Source organism: Notolabrus celidotus, chromosome 2 (genome assembly GCF_009762535.1).
Source record: "Notolabrus celidotus isolate fNotCel1 chromosome 2, fNotCel1.pri, whole genome shotgun sequence".
Lineage (NCBI taxonomy): Eukaryota > Metazoa > Chordata > Actinopteri > Labriformes > Labridae > Notolabrus > Notolabrus celidotus.
The window spans coordinates 16,283,972-16,300,055 of record NC_048273.1 but is presented as its reverse complement, the minus strand read 5'-3'; the positions used below and the strand labels follow the sequence as shown (position 1 = coordinate 16,300,055).

Sequence of the window (16,084 nt, the reverse complement as noted above, 5' to 3'; positions counted from 1 at the left end):
AATATTTAATCAGGGCTCTTCCAGGTTTTAATTTGGTAAGTTGAAGCTGCTTCAGAGGCTGATCACCTGATTCCTGTAATGAGCTCTGATGGCTGATTCAACTGTGATTGCAAGAGTCAGTTTTGTGTATTGGCTAAGCAAAGGCTTGTTTTAATTGGCGAACACTCTGGAAAGTGTTCACACACATTACTTATGTGCATATACACACACACACACACACCACTACTACTACCACACAAAGACCCTACAACACTCCTCACAGTTCAGTGTTTTCAGCCATTTGCTCAAGGTTACAGTACCTATCTGCCTTCCCCTCCGCTCCTTTACCCTGCACAGAGATGGTTTAATTAAAGAACAACATTATCTTAGGGCAGCTGCACTCCTTACAGCAAGGAATGCCCTGTTTTCAGTGCTGCGTCAGGAGCGCAGAAAGAGAGAGCATGCCGCCTACGTTTGGCTGCCGCTTACCCTCCTCCACAGCTAACACGGCCCATGCTCTCTCAATAGCTTTTAATGGTGTGATTGTAAAACATCTTGTCACATGAGGGAGTTACGATGATGTTTTACAACCTCCTGCTTTCAAAGATGAGCCATAATATCTCCCACAGTAACTTTTAAAACAGGCGCAGTGTGTGCAAAGAGTTGCATACTGCCAAGGACCATTATTTTCAAATGCACTTCTAGACAGAGTGCGTCTGTGTGTGTGTGTTCAGGTGTGTATCATTAAGTATGTACTTAGACACAAGGCCGCAGATATAGATATAGGACTGAGCATACTTGCAGGTCTACTACCAACACACACATGCACTGAAAGGAATGGATATGTAACGGAAGAAGGGAGATATTGTCCAGATTGCAGAAATATTTGGACCATGATTTTGCCGCATGACAGACATACTCAACAATGAAACATGAAGTGTTAACAGACAGACAGACATTCAAGGTTAATGGGCGGTTTGGAGGGGAAAGAGGAAGAAATTGAGTATCCCTGGACAATTTTGAAGGATGATGTTACAAGGACAAATGTAGCATCTGAATACACTGGTTATTAATTTGCTTTCCATTATCTCCCTTCTTTCAGTGAATGCTGGTGTTTGAATGCTGATCTGTTGGCCAGGTGAAGCCTGGTCGCCTGCACCATGTCTGAGGCCAGCCGAGAGGGCGGACCGATTAAACAAGATTTTTTTCCCCTTAATCAACGCGATCGTAACCTCTGCGGAACAAAGGCACCAATATCCATTTCCAAGGAAAAGGGTGAGTGCCCTCTATGTTCCCCCCCGTCGCCCTCCCCGCCCCTCCATGTACTGTACTCGTTACCCTGGTAACCCCATGGGCAGAATGCAGATCAGGGGGACCAGCGGAACAGCCCTTGTCTCCCCCTCACAATTCACCCTGATGATGACTAACACTTTTGTTCATGGAGAGGGCAGGTGGGAGTTACAATACGCTTCAAATCATTGCACCCATTGCTCTCCCTCTCTAACCTCCATCCTTATCTTTCTTTATCTTTAATTTCTATTCATCCTTCTTATATTTCTTCAATTTCTTTAGCTCAGTCGCTCCAGTTTCCTCTATTTTCAGAATTTCCTTTCTCTCTGTGTTAGAGCATCCTTTCACTCCGGGCTGACAGTGAGCTCACTCACAGCAGATGTGGCGGTGGTTTGCGAGAGGTCAGTGTTATCTAAACAGACCCATTGGGCTATTTGCTATAGCACCCTCCATCAGGCTGGAAGCTCTGAGGAATCAGCCCATCACTTCAATCAGCCACCGTGGAATACAATGAATTTATAATGACCGGAGCCAGGGCGAGGAGTAGAATCAGATGAGAACGGAGAGAGAAGAAGAGAGGGACAAAGAGGAAGGACAAGAAAGTATAAAGACGGAGCGTTAGAGAGCGGGAGAAGTCGGAGCAGAGTTCAGTTGTCAATGAGCACTATGCGGGAGAGTGTGTTGTTTATTTGTGGCGTGAAACAAACAAGTGGTTGTTGAAAGTGAGGAGATGGACTGAGACTGTGTTTGACAGTAAACTGTACAGTATTGTTTGGGTGAGAGGTTACCTCCATTCATGTGTTCAGTACAGAGTTTTTATTTTAGAGTATGTATACATACAGTAGAGGCTTCAATGCAGCTGTTCACATGCATTCATGTGTGTGTGCGTGTACATGTTTGTACACTTGTGTGTTTATTGGCCTTTGTGCAAAGAGAAGTTGTAATCTTATCGCTGTTCAGAGGGTAAGTACATGTGACAGTAGATATATACAAACTCTTGATCAATATCTCAATAGATTGTCAGATAATGACTCTTCAGGCTGATATGGACAATTGCTTCAGTGTGTATGTTTCCTGGCTTGTTTGCAGACGCCTTGGCCGAGCGCCACCATCCACAATTCACGGTCCAAGAGCTGAGCGCGGTCCAGTCTCTGCTTGGACTGACTGACTGCAGCCGGCCCCCTTCACTCCCCTGCACAGACTCCAACCTTTGACCACATTAACCGTTGCGGTCAGACTCATCTCCCCGTCGTCTCTTATCACCTGGAATCAAACATTAAAAGAGGGAGGGAGCTGGAGTTACTCATAAAGTCAGAGAAATACAGGCGCTGAAGAGGGAGAGATAAAAACAGTGAGATGAAGAGAGGGAAACTAAATCAGAGACTTTTAAAAACACTCAGAAAAAGGGGAGTGAGGACTGGCATGCAGGCACAATCAGGAGGTGAGATCATTAGATGAGGCAAGAAAACGAAAATAAGCAAGGTGAAGAGCGAAATCACACCATGTCAGTTCAGCCCATGAGCCGTCACTTCCTGCTTCTCCAAGTTTGGCGTCTCAAACAAAGCAGGGCAGGCCAGGGCGGAGTTCAGCTGTAGGCAAACAGGCCATTTTACGAGTACCATCACGCAATTACCTGTTACCTTGACTGTCGTGGTTTTAAGAGCGGCCTGGCCTTGGAGTTACCTGGATACACTTTGAGGACAGCGATAAAAAAAGAGCCAGGGGGTTTTAGAAGCTCAGGGGTGGGTGCTCCTATCTAAGCCGCCAAAGTCCTGCCCCCAAAATCTCCATCTGTCTGTCTACTGTACCACAACAACTGGCGCCCACACACACCCTGACTATCTGTCTGTCTGCCTGTCTGTCTATACGTCTGTATGAGTCAGTTGTGTGCTCCAATAAAGCCAAGTAGTTTCATCAGGTATGTTTAAATATGTGGAAAGCTCCACCTTGCTCACACACACCCAGACACACACAAACACACACACACACACACACACACACACACACACACACACACACACACACACACACACACACACACACACACACACACACACACACACACAACTACACGCACACAATCGCACACGCATTCACACACAGTTCCAGATCTCAGGCAGGTGGTTTGCTGATAGTGATGGGTAGGAAAATATTTGATGTCCCCAGCTTGGCCATTTAACATTCTCACCCTGTGCTCTGACCTTAAAGAGTGTGCATGAATGCATAAAGCGTGCAAGGCTTTGTCTGTAAGTGTGTGTGTGTGTGTGTGTGTGTGTGTGTGTTTTGTGCTCTGGTGGATCAGCACAGTGCAGCACTGTGTGTTTGTTCACTTAGCTTTTAGCCACAGTTAGCAGCTCAGATCTCCCTCCCCAGCAACCCTGCTCAGGTCCACACAGACACACACACACACACACACACACACACACACACACACACACACACACACACACACACACACACACACACAGACACACACACACACACACACACACACACACACACACAATACACATATACTCCGGCCTATTAGCGGGACTTATCAGAGCCCATTTGACCTCCACCTTCTCCCTGACCTCCAGAAGGTGGGGGTCTCCATCCCTTGGGAGAGCAGGTCAGCAAGGCGAAAGTGTGTGTGTTTGAGTGTGTGACAAGATGGGGGGCGGCTCTGCTGTCTGACTGTGAACAAACACTGATGGTCAAACACACGGCCTCCCCCTCCCCCACGTAATTTCTCCCTCTGCTCCTTCAAGTCCTTCCTTTTCAGCACCACGTCATGTGACTTCGCCTTTTTAAATGTTCTGAATCTTATGCTTTGAACATGTGTACAGCTTATTGTACACTTGTGAATATTGTGTATATAAATCCTACATCATTCACATGAGAGCAAATAGCATTCAGGAGGAAAATTACTTGACTCTTCTGAGCCTTTTAGAGAATGTGGAACTGCTTTTCAAATCCTTAATCAATGCCATCTTTGCAACCTGTGGCCATTCCTGTCAACCTTACAAGTATTACATTTATGGGATGTCTTCTTTAATCTGCAGAGGCCAGTAGGACATTTTGAGCTTTTTGAGCAGAAACTAATAACTGATAAGTACCTGCTCCTGATGACTGATGTTGATAAGCTCAATGTTTATGTCTCAAAAGAAGTTTGAAATGTGAGCAAAGATGGATATTTATTAATATTCTTCAATCGGATAAACACATGAAGAAAAAAAGAAAAGTTCTGACTCTTCAATGTCATTTCAATTTACTTTAACAAAGTAAATCAAAAACATTACAACCAAAGCAGCTTTTATTGATCGTGTAGAGACCATTTCACCTGAGGATTTAGATTAAAGCTTTGAGAAACCGTCACATCCCACATGTCAGTCTACTAAAGAAGAATTCAACTGACACTGTATGCCAAATCAGACTTATCAGCAAAAAAACACAGGTCATTTTTAAAAAGTAATGTGAATCCCTTAACAAAAAGAGAAAGACATGTTGATGTCTTCATCCAGCCCATGGGTCATCAAACCAAGCATACTGACTGGACTAACATCTGAAGGCCATTTGCATGTGGTAAAACTATGGTCACGGACGTTGTCACTGACCGCAAAGTAGCAGCAGCTCAGGGTAGTGTTGTAAATACACAATTAGCTGCAAAATCCTGAATCTTCCACCTCAGAGAAAGCCTGGTCATCCCGTGCCTTAACTTTATTGGTTTTGTCATTAACTGCTGGGTTTGGGTTGTCTCTGGTAAACTTGCTGTTCTCAAAGGCCTGTTGAACTGGCACTACTGCTGCCTTGTATTCCTTTGTTCCTCCATCTTGTTTGCGATAACCCATTTTCAGGTGACATATGAGATCCCTTGGGTTAAAACCATTGACTGTATAAAAAACGGATGTAGTATCCCTGACGTCACCCAGCTGTTCCTGAGTGCTGTTTTGAAGCCAATCATCAGCGGGTGCCATATTGGAAATGCTGTACACAACCAAACTTCGTCCGTGCTAGTGTGAGGTAAAGAGGCGGGTCTTTAGCCTTTTCACAAACAGCTACAGGGTGCCCGCCTGTCAATCAAGTCAGCCATGTCCTTATTTGGGCAAAATTCGTAAGTATATTATCTTCAAAAATACAGAGTTATAAAAAGATTCACCCCCTGTACAGTGTGTTCCGATAGAGAAATTAGCTACTCAGACCTAAACCGTTGTTTGAACCAGGCTGTAAACATGTTTATTAATGCAGCAAAGATCGTTTTCTTGAATGGGTTTGTATGTGGTTTCTGGTGTTTCTGCAGCTAGCCTCAAGTGGACACTCAATGAACTGCAGTTTTCAGCACTTCTGCATGGGCTTCATATTTTAAGACCGGCGGTTGCTGCTGAGTTCAAACTTGCAGACTGTCTTTTCTCTGAATACTTGCAGCACATATTTTGCAAAGTGCAACGGTGTTGTCCTCCCTCGAAAGAGTGAAAAACATACATAGCAGTGACATCATTTTACTCTGCTGTGGCTATGCTTGTTTCTCGCTGGGATTAATGGGGTTAGCATACTGTCACCTACTGTGGTGGAATGTGTTAATAAGTGAGTCTCCATGAAAGCAGTCATTATTAGCTGATTTTTAATTGTAGTATTACGACAACACATTTTGGACTGAAATATATTGTGCTTCCCTACTTCAAAGATAAATCGTCAACCTAAAAAATGTGGCCCACTCAAAGGCATCCAGAACAATTATACCATCCATTTTCTCCTCTTTTTATTGTTTCCTTTTTTCTGAGTAAATGAGGATTTATGGTGGTATTACATAATTTGTGGTCCCTCCTTGTGAACTTTGATTTGTTTCTCTTGGTAATATCTGAGGCTGCAGGAGCTTGGCTGGAAAATGCAGGCAAATCATTCAAGCTTCAATTGTGTTAACTTTGAACAATAAACTTTACTCTCACCTCCAACAATCAGGGTACCAGTTTTCCTTTAATGGAACTGATGAGGCATGGAATGAGCCAAGTGTCAGGCTGGTCTGTGCTGTCCAGAATTGGTGAATTTCAAATGAGAGGTAAAAAAAATCTGCCATTGCACGAAAAGGGCCCAAGTCAGAACAGCACAGCTCATTGAGCGCTTCCTTTTTTTCACACTCCTCCATCCTGTGTTCTCCTGCTGACAGGCTCCTCTATTGAAACGGAACAATAGGGTTCTTAATCAGTGGACCTTTTCCCCTTGTCAGTTCCTGGGTCAACTGATGGACCACACTGCTTTGTAGCAAGTAAGCGGCATAAAATATATGTTTATGAAAAGAAGAATTAATCACAGTGGGTATCTTTGGATAAAGTCATACTTGTTGTTTTTTATATCCTTTCTCCAGCTCTGTCTATGAGGGCTTTCATGTGGCTGTAATTACCATATTTCATTAGCGTGTGGAGTGTCAACGCTGGAGCATCAAAGCGGTTGGCTCTTCGCATGTGCGGCAACCACCGCCAGGGAAGTACACAACTATCTGTTTTTTTCCCAGAATAAATTCGCCCGAGCCTGTTTTTGAGTGCACTCTCTCCCTCAAGCTGCTGTCGATATCAAAGAGAACCCATTCCGCATGTGAAGTGCCCCTTGTGCAGAATAATAAAGCAGTGCATCATGGCAAAAAACTGTGAAACACAACACTCTCACCACCATCCCTCAATGCACACATGAGGACACACATGCACATATACGCATGGTATTCCTCTCTCCTTTGTACCTACTTTACTCTCCTTGGTTCACATTTACTTCTTCTATCTATGCACTCAAACCAAATTATTTTTGCTCTTCTGCATGTTCAAACAGAAGAAGTGCAAAATATCTGTGTTTACCATTCTCATACTGTAATTTCCAAACAAATATGCATGTCATTTGGCTACAGTACAAAACTTTATCTAGTCAACATTTTAAAGGATGTTTACAAAAAGTTTTATCACTGTACCATAAAAATCATCTCAAAACATCACAGGAATCTACAAAGGCAACATGGCTGTGTTGCTGTTGTCCATAAAATACTAAAAACACATAAAAGAGCCATATTGTTTTACTGAGTGACATATTTTGTGAGCACAAAGACAATAACTTGCGTAGGTTCCTTCTCTCAGCTCGTCAAACTCAATAATCATTGAGCCGTGTTTGTGAGCATGCTCAGTGATGTCTTGAGTTGTTTCAGTATCAGTAGCACTGACCATGTTTATTGTCATAAAAACTGATTTCCCCTAGATCATCAGTGGGGACCTTTCTTATAGTTTACTGGTAGGGCTGTAGCACTGACCATGTTTATTGTCATAAAAACTGATTTCACTTAGATCATCAGTGGGGACCTTTCTTATAGTTTACTGGTAGGGCTGTCAAATAATGAATCTTAAAATTGTGATTAATTGCTGAATTTTTTTTAAGTTTTCTTTATTTTTTATTAGTGATTTTCGTGACTAACAAATAAGCAAATGGGCAGTTAACAAAGTTATATACAACAAGGAAGGAACAGTGGCAAAAACTAACAGAAAGTATACCGGTAGTGAGCTGATGGCGTGTCAACAATGTTCAGATGACTGCTGTAAGATATATCATGAAATGTAATGTTGTCAAATTATGCAGTTAGTGTTAAGAAAAAGCATTTAGTAAAAAGATTACAAATTAATAAAAATATATATATATATCCTGGCAATTGGATAATTGACAGTTCAAAACTGAGGGAGAAAGAGAAAGAACAAGCCATAAATAAAATAAAATTAGATAAAATAAAGGGGAAAAAAGGGCATATACATGCATACACATACATACACCTACAAACATACACACACACAATCCTTCAATCCTTGAATCATGATTAACTTTTGAAATTCATGTATATATATAGATATATATATATAGATATATACATGCATTTCAAAAGTTAATCATGATGAAATTATTCACAGTTAAAAAGTCCTTTACTTTACATTTCAAAATATTTTAAAGTCAATATTTATGAATTATTTCCAGTGTATTGATTTGGCAATCCAGTGAGTGCTATGAAGTGTGTTTTATGAACCTGAATATTGGATTTACTATTGACACACTAAAATAGTGCTCTGCCGACCAACTATCTGAAATGCATACTCTTCAGAAGATGAGAAGATGGAAGTAGCTAATGGTTGGGAAATGTGATTTAAAAAGACTGAAAACATTTAATGGATTATAAAATCTTTGCAGATTTTCTTGAACTCTTTTAATCCTTGAATCCATTTATTATTGCAGCCATTATATCTATCCTAAGAGTATTTAAAAAATGAAAATGTACACTCTGAATTCAATTAGCAAAATCAAATCCAGGCTCCAAACAACCCCTATTATGAACAGAGCTTTGATTTACCTTCACCAGACCTTGGATACTTGCACCTGACCTGTGTTAAAGCACCACAAGGCCACACGGCTCAATCCTATGGCTCAAAGCCACACATCTTCAAGGGGACCGGGACAATGGGAGACAGTAATGTCTCAACCAGCACAAACACAGATGAGCTGCGAGTTAACAGGGCTCACCAAACAGCACCGCTCTGCCTCTCACTATCAGCAGGATTATCTAAAGAGAGAGAAGCTATCTGGCCAGAGCTAAACACACTTTAGTTTCCCAAAGCTTTACGACTTCCCTCCACCAGACACGGAATCACAGCTTTCAGTGAAATGTGTGGTACCATTTAAGACATTGTTGAGGCTAGACAGGTGTTCCTGGAAACTCACAATTACAGATCCAGGGTTCAAATATGACATATTGTAAACATCAACACTCAAGCAACAACAAGTGAATTCCCATTCTGCAATAAATCTGATGAACAGAGACAAACAATGCTTTGCTGTGAATGCTTATGTGGTGTTGTGGCTGTGTGAGAACAAACTCCTCGGCTGTGTTATTGCTGCTATTGGTGCGCGAGCTGCAGCTCAAGAATCAAAGCAACACACACTTGAAATGCTCTTAACGGCTCCAGCTGCCTGAGATCGATTTTAACCTTGGCTGCTGTGACTTTCACTCTCTGGGAGATATCGATCAAAAATGAGGCTGCAGCGCTTAAATGTGAAAACACTACAGCTCTTGTGTTTCTTCCCCTATTGTGCACTTTTTCCTTTCTCATCTCTATGCCACATGTGTTGTGTGCATTGTAAAAGAGAACATAAACAGTGTATGTCAATAGATATGGCTTCTGGGCCCAAGGCCTTGGAGAAAAGTTAACAAATGATCTCTTATCTTGCTTCCATTTCTTCCTCCTAATCGTTTCAGTGACTCTCTGAGAGCGCCATAACATCCTCTCAGGGCAAACACAGCAGTTATATTCTTAATCCTTTTACCAGAGGTGATCTTTAACTACTTCCTGGTCCTCTTTTAGTCAAGTCAATGGGTCTAAAGCCTGATCCACTGCAGGCCTCCTCAGGTCCAGTAAGCCTTAACCTTGGAGCCTTACCCCGTTCTCTACCCAAGAGGTTCAGACCAGCAGGGAAGGAGACGGGGGTGGGTGGGGGCTGCTGGAGGTGTGTGGAGAAACCAAGGACCTGCCACATTATATGCTTTAACATGACTGGCAAATCCAGCACGGTTAAACAAACTTAACCTTCATTTGTGAAACGGTGCAAATCAAAGGGCAAAAAACGACTTGTGCAAGTAATTACCACCGGGGGAGAGCAACAGGGCAGAGGAAGGATGGAGGGGAGGGATGGGTGTGGGGTTTGGGGGGGGGGGGTCAGTCTCAGGGACAGCTAGACGTTAACAGGTTGAATGAGAGGAAATGGGAATCATTTAAGGTGAGGGGCATTTTTAATGAGTTTGCTCAGAAATTGATTTTCCACTGTAATCTTTTATTTATATGCGGCAGGCAGCGTGTCCCCGGCAGAGTGAGGGTCAGCTCTCAGAGTGCCCTGTCAAGGCCCCCGCTCCTTCAAACAACACCCCAAAGTCCAGGGAAAATGGTATTCTAGCTAAGGCAAATATTGTCCTGTCTTGGCTTAAGGGGCGAAAAAGCTGTTTGTTCTAAAAAACTCAACTTCAACTCTTTTTTTCCCCTGAATCTTTAATACCAGACAGCTTTCTTGAAAGATATTTCAAACAGAATGCAAACAGTTTTTATGTCTTAACTTAAATTGATCACTAGCTTCTAATTCAGTCATCAGGAGAGGTTTAAAATGAATGGATTTAATGCCATTTTAAAGATACAAGAAATACACTGACTTTAATTGGGGGCCAGCCAGCCTGAATCTGCATTCTATTTATTTGTATTTGTTCATATTTATTTGATTATATTTAAAAGTGTTAACAGTGCAACCACTATCCATTGCATGTGGTTTATTTAAAGTGTAGTCTATATTTATTGGACTTGCTCAGTTAAATATAAACATGTGTCCTTTAGAATTTATTATATCTATAGTGAAGGGTTTCATTAATTTGAGTCTCAGCTAAGCATTAGGTTCAGTCTGTTTATTATAGAGTCTAACTTACAGTTTTTACAAATACATTTAAAAAGAATCATTAAACTATTTATTAACTAATATCATACAAGTGAGTACAAGATATAAATGTCCTGTTCATTTTCTCATATTGTGAAATCTGCCAAAATCTAAAATCAAATAACACTGATTGTTGCTACAAAGCTCATAGATGTGAATAGAATGTTCTATTTATTACACATATTTCACACGAATCAAAATGTATTGGGTAAGTATTAAAAAAAGTAATTGTTAAAGAGTTTTTTTCTTAGAGTTTTATTAAGAATCTCAGAATGATATTTAAATTGTTAAAACTGCCGGTTGAATTGAGAAGAAGTCTTTTATACAGACATTTCTAAATAAGTTAATCTACATTTAGAACAATCTCTGACCTTATTCGGCTTAGAAGTTTCAGTCATACAAGATGGTCCAGTTTCTATAAAAAGCTTATTTAAGATCAATTTAATTATTGGATTTTTATATCTAGACATTTTGTTTTGTAATTTTTGGTTAAAATTTTTCATTCAAACATTATCCGCTAACACTCAGTATCAAAAAGCAAAGCCTACCTCTGTGTCTGCATGTCTCCAGTGTCAGGCTCTGGTTCTGAGGCCTTTACACAGTGTCTTTCAGACAGCGCTTTTTGCTTTTTGAGCTGCTGCTGAAGTTATGGTGCTCTACTGCCCCTTAGTGGTAAAAAGGCTAACTGCTAAATTGCAACAGTTTATTGTGTGTTCTTAAAATATCCCCCTTTTTTTATGTTTTTAAGCAGTGGGGGGGACATTAAGATATAAGTTCAGCAGATGGATTCATCCCATTGACACCTTGTCACTTTAACTGAAGCCTCTTTGGGTGAAGTGTCTTGCTTAAGAGCAGCTGGATCATACTTCTACTTGCAGGGTATTATTCTTATACCCTCCCTGTATGTTCTGTACTTGACTGTAGACTCTTGAGCTGTGACTGCCCTCTTATGTTATGTCTCCAGCCTGCTGGCTGTGGACCCCTGAGCGTGTCAAGGGACAGTAGTCTTTCTGCATTCTACATTTTGAGTGCCACATTTTACCACTAATATTTCATCTTGTTTAATTAATGTAAAGCATCATACCAATGATCACAGTTTGATTTGAAAGAGACATTTTACACATCTGATTAGAGCGACTCTACCTAGTGACTCTACCTGTTAATAAACCTAAATCTAAGGGGTAAATAAAGGTTTTCTGTGATGAACTTCAGCGCCCCTACAAGACCCTATGAATGCTTATTTTTTTAGCTTGCACAACTTGTCTTCAGGGAGAATGTAACATCACAGGATAATACGGACAGGGTGCTAAATTTTCACAAATTCACAAGATTCTGTCACAGAACAGAATTAACTTTAAAAAGACTTTATGTTTGAGTGAATTGTCCTTTGTGTGGTGTTGTGATGATTTTAGTGCAGCTGGTGTTGCAACAAATATATTTTCTAAAGAACATAATGACTGCCTTGATCTTACTTTGTAAAAAGTTTTGAATTTAACACCATCAGTTGACTTCTAACAAGGTAGAAACTGATCTGCTCTTTTCTTTTCATTCATATTTTCTTTATTTACTCATCTCATTGTACACTTGTTATATCATCTCAAAGACAACCTGCTGTTCGTGTTCACTAACCTCACTTAGGCTTCACCGTCTTCAAACTCTTCATCATCTATTGCTATGTGGTTTTAATGTAATGTCACATTTCCTTGATTGCTGCCTCTCTCCGTCTTATCTCGGAGGTGCTCGATGAAACTCCTGGATTGGTGGTAAAGACAGGGGCATGGTGCGTGTGGTGTTTTATCAGTTTTATCCAGCAGGTGGCAGACTAAGATTACCCGTTGCACATTTCCCCTTCTGCATTTATTTTCAAATGAAGAGCCTTTTACTTGAAAATGATTATTTGTATTTTATTTATAAGTATTTGTAATGATATCATCTGTGGGTATTTATAAGCATTAGTGTGTCAAAGACAACATGTCCCATTAAATGCTTAGTAACTTTGAAATTATTGACTGAAACACATTTATGCAAACTTTCAACATGGCTTATTTGGCCGCTGATGTGATGAATTTGCATTGTGCATATCAAATAGAAATTACTCAATTAATAAATTGATGCCGCCTTATGTATCCAAAGAGAGCTCACTGTATTCCAGTAAAATGTTTATAATAACAAACATGAAGCATACACATACAAGACAAAGGATCTGGACCCACTTTTTCATGTTTTATTACTTCATTTATCTTCAAAAAGCAAGAAAATATACTCTTTTCTTCCAGAAATAATAAATATACAATATTTCTTTATGAACAAAATGCACAATTTACAATAGTGGCAACTGAGTGCTCCATCTCCTCCACAGTACTGCTGACAGAATGCGTTTAACTCATTCATCACAGAGTTATAATTAGTATGTCCTATTCTGGTTTTTAATATCAGCCTCATTTCTCTACAGTATTACAGCTTCTAGTAGGTCGACGATTACCGCCACACAAACTCTTCAAAGTTACATGTCTTCACTGTGTTTCTTATTCTACTATAATACTTTGTTGAGGTTTGATGAGTCTGCCCTTTTGAGCCTCACACAGTCTATTTGTTGCTTGTTTCATGCCTGCGAGCTTACTCCACACATTTTGAGACTTTCTACAAAGACTTCTTGCAGACTGGAGCAGATCCCTTCCTGTAGGGGGAGGCCGGCAGTTGTTGTCCTGCATCAAGACGTGGTATCTCCACTACAAACGTCTGCATGTACTGATGGTCGTTCCTTGTTCATCAGGTCAATCCACTGATCTGGTACGGAGGCAGAAGTGCCTTGAGTGTTTGTCAGTGAGATAACGCTGTCCTCTGGTCAGGAGGTGAACAGCATGTGTGAAAGCAGCCAGGCTACAATACAGGACAGTATGAGTGTGTTGTGGGCTGAGGAGGGCTGGGCTGAGCTTTGGTTAGATGGAGTGAAGGACGCTTGACTGGGCTGATGCTCTGTAACATGGATCTCCATCTGTCTGCGCTGCTCCTGGTGTGGCAGCGGAGGTTCCACCGTTACGTAACCGTTGATTATTCTCACATTCGGTGATGGAGTGGTGCTGGAGGAGGTGTAGACAACAGCAGAAATCAGGATTTAGTTTGCAACATCTTCATACATGTATTTATTTTCTTGGTCTTTACTTTCGTTACGTATTTGATTTAATTTGTTAATTGACTGTTGAGAGAACAACTCAACTGTAGGTGACAAAAAATAAGGCTTAACGAGCCTGGGTGAGAGAATGGTAAGAGAGACACTCCAGCACAGTTTTTCTTTTGTTAACCAACAACTAGTTGTAAGAGAGTCCCTGTGCACTTTCTAAGAGTCTGGAAAATGTACTGCAAGCAAGTGACAAGGGTGATGATGGTGACATCATGCGACTGCTGTGCAACCAGTGTCATCTTTGTGCACATGAAGAAGCTTCTCTCTTCCAGTCTCTATGGTCCTTAAGGCTGATTTATACTTCTGCGTCGCCCCTACGCAGCAGTGGCTGATGCGGACATGAGCACCACATAATTGTGCGTCGATGAGTCTGTGTCGCGCAGCTATACTCCGCCGAAACGCTTGAGGGCAGTGCGGTCCCTCTGATAGCCGGTCGCCTTCTTCCGACCCTGCTACGATCTCTGTTTACTTTCCCATAGCGATTCAGAGCCTGTTAGGTAATCTACAGCTGATACATGTTGCTTTTTATCATACAGACATGATTACAGGGAAGAATAGAGAGGAGGAGATGAAATACACTGCCGATGTGCAGCCGATGAGCGGGGATCCTGGAAGCGCTGTAAATACGGGAAATACCAGCGGACCAATCACAAGGCTTGTGGTCTGCGTCGATTCTACGGGTGGTTACATTTTGGAGGAGGTGCACGTCAGCTACGTGTGTAGGCCTCTGCATAGGTACGGGAGCCAGGCGGCCCTACGGTGTAGGCTACGCCATCCATTTGACGCAGAATTATAAATCAGGCTTAACTACTCAATGATACAATAGGCGGTTACGTACTGTCATTTCAGGGCGGTATATTTACGCCTCTGTTATGCCTTGGCTGTGATGTGTAAAGCATGGAGGCATAATACCGGGGCGAAGTCGCATCTGATCCCCCCTTGAAGAGTATGTCAATTACATGTAGCATTTATTTCCCCTTTGCCCAATATCCTGGATATCTTCTACTATCTCCTACCACAGCATGTCTTACCGACTGACATTTTCAGGAGTGCATTATCGCACACATTTTAAATCAAACATGACTGATATGATCTTGATGGCCAAAAAAAAAAACCAATAGTTTGAGAAGTTCAAGACTCGATCTGTAAATCCCTCAAATTACCAGAATATCTGGGCCAACATCAGTACTAACTAAAGCCCAAAACATGAGTCCTCTGATTGTAGGTAAAGTATAAATCAGCCCCTAACTCCTGACATCTGGCCCCAGCCTGTGTTACATCAGAGAACTGAAGTGAGTTGAATATATCTGATTTCTCACCTGTCACCGATGCGAACCCACAGGTCACTGAAGAGGCGGGGTCTCCCATGGCCCCCACGGTGAGCTTTGCGAGGACGTTTGTGTCGGCCAAACTCTTCCAGTTGGCTCAGGCTGTCGGGCAGCAACATGTGAGGCAGCTCTTCATCTCCAAGGCCAGGCATGTCCTCTGATTCCTCCAGCTCAATTTCCGTCTCTGGTGTACTGGTCATCCAGCTGGTGGGTGATGTTGCAATTGTGTCTGCACTCTCTTCACTGGACTCCCCTGCAGTTTCTTTAGCTGGTTTCGTCCTGAAGCAGAAAAGACAGATAGAGAGGAAATTAGTCAGTTTATAGTCCACTTAGTATGAAATCCCTCAATATATTTTTGATCAAGAAAGTCCCATGTGTTCACTTGAACCTTTGAGTTATGGATAACAAGCATTTCTTGTGCAACTGAGCTGAAACTATGAGACTGTTTCACCTTCTCTAAGATTTCAAAGTGGCTGCCAGTGAGTGTTATTGTTTGTGGTTTTTGACCACTTTGCTTTCCACTTCCAACTCTCAGTTTCAACCAAGGACACGAACACCACATAGGATGCCTCGCCCTGTAAATGCTATATGAGTGGCAGGAATACCCAGCAGGCAACATAAGAGGAAGTTGTAACTCTTATGGTCGTACTTTTTTGTCTAAACTAACATCTGCCCTAAGCAGACCACCCAGAATCCCTGGCCTCTCCTCAAAAACATTTGCCGTGCTCCTCTTTCTTCCATCCATTACTCATACTTTCTCCTCTCTTGTTCTTTCCCTGTCAATATGGCTTGCATGTGACTTTATGTTTCAAGAACATCCAAACAACTTACTGTGCTCCAC

At 41.6% G+C, this 16,084-nt stretch overlaps 1 protein-coding gene and 2 long non-coding RNA genes across 4 annotated transcripts in view; 2 read left to right on the top strand and 1 right to left on the bottom strand.

Moving 5' to 3' along the window:
• Window positions 1-16,084, top strand: part of LOC117807145 — a 153,940-nt gene that overhangs the window by 84,042 nt on the left and 53,814 nt on the right. Inside the window, exon 3 of the long non-coding RNA XR_004629915.1 lies at window positions 1,082-1,254. This is a non-coding gene — a long non-coding RNA (uncharacterized LOC117807145). The remainder of the gene's footprint in view (window positions 1-1,081; window positions 1,255-16,084) is intronic.
• Window positions 6,209-6,637, top strand: LOC117807163. Its single transcript, XR_004629920.1, has 3 exons — window positions 6,209-6,304; window positions 6,413-6,511; window positions 6,611-6,637. It is a non-coding gene; the product is annotated as an uncharacterized LOC117807163 (long non-coding RNA).
• The window catches only part of trabd2b (TraB domain containing 2B), a 78,191-nt gene continuing 75,043 nt past the window's right edge, over window positions 12,937-16,084 (bottom strand). For both annotated transcript variants that reach the window (XM_034676183.1, XM_034676192.1), the window contains exons 6-7: window positions 15,235-15,522; window positions 12,937-13,814 (exon numbers count right to left, since the gene is read on the bottom strand). In XM_034676183.1, the coding sequence (XP_034532074.1) occupies window positions 13,580-13,814; window positions 15,235-15,522 (523 nt within the window). In that variant the 3' untranslated portion in view covers window positions 12,937-13,579. The remainder of the gene's footprint in view (window positions 13,815-15,234; window positions 15,523-16,084) is intronic.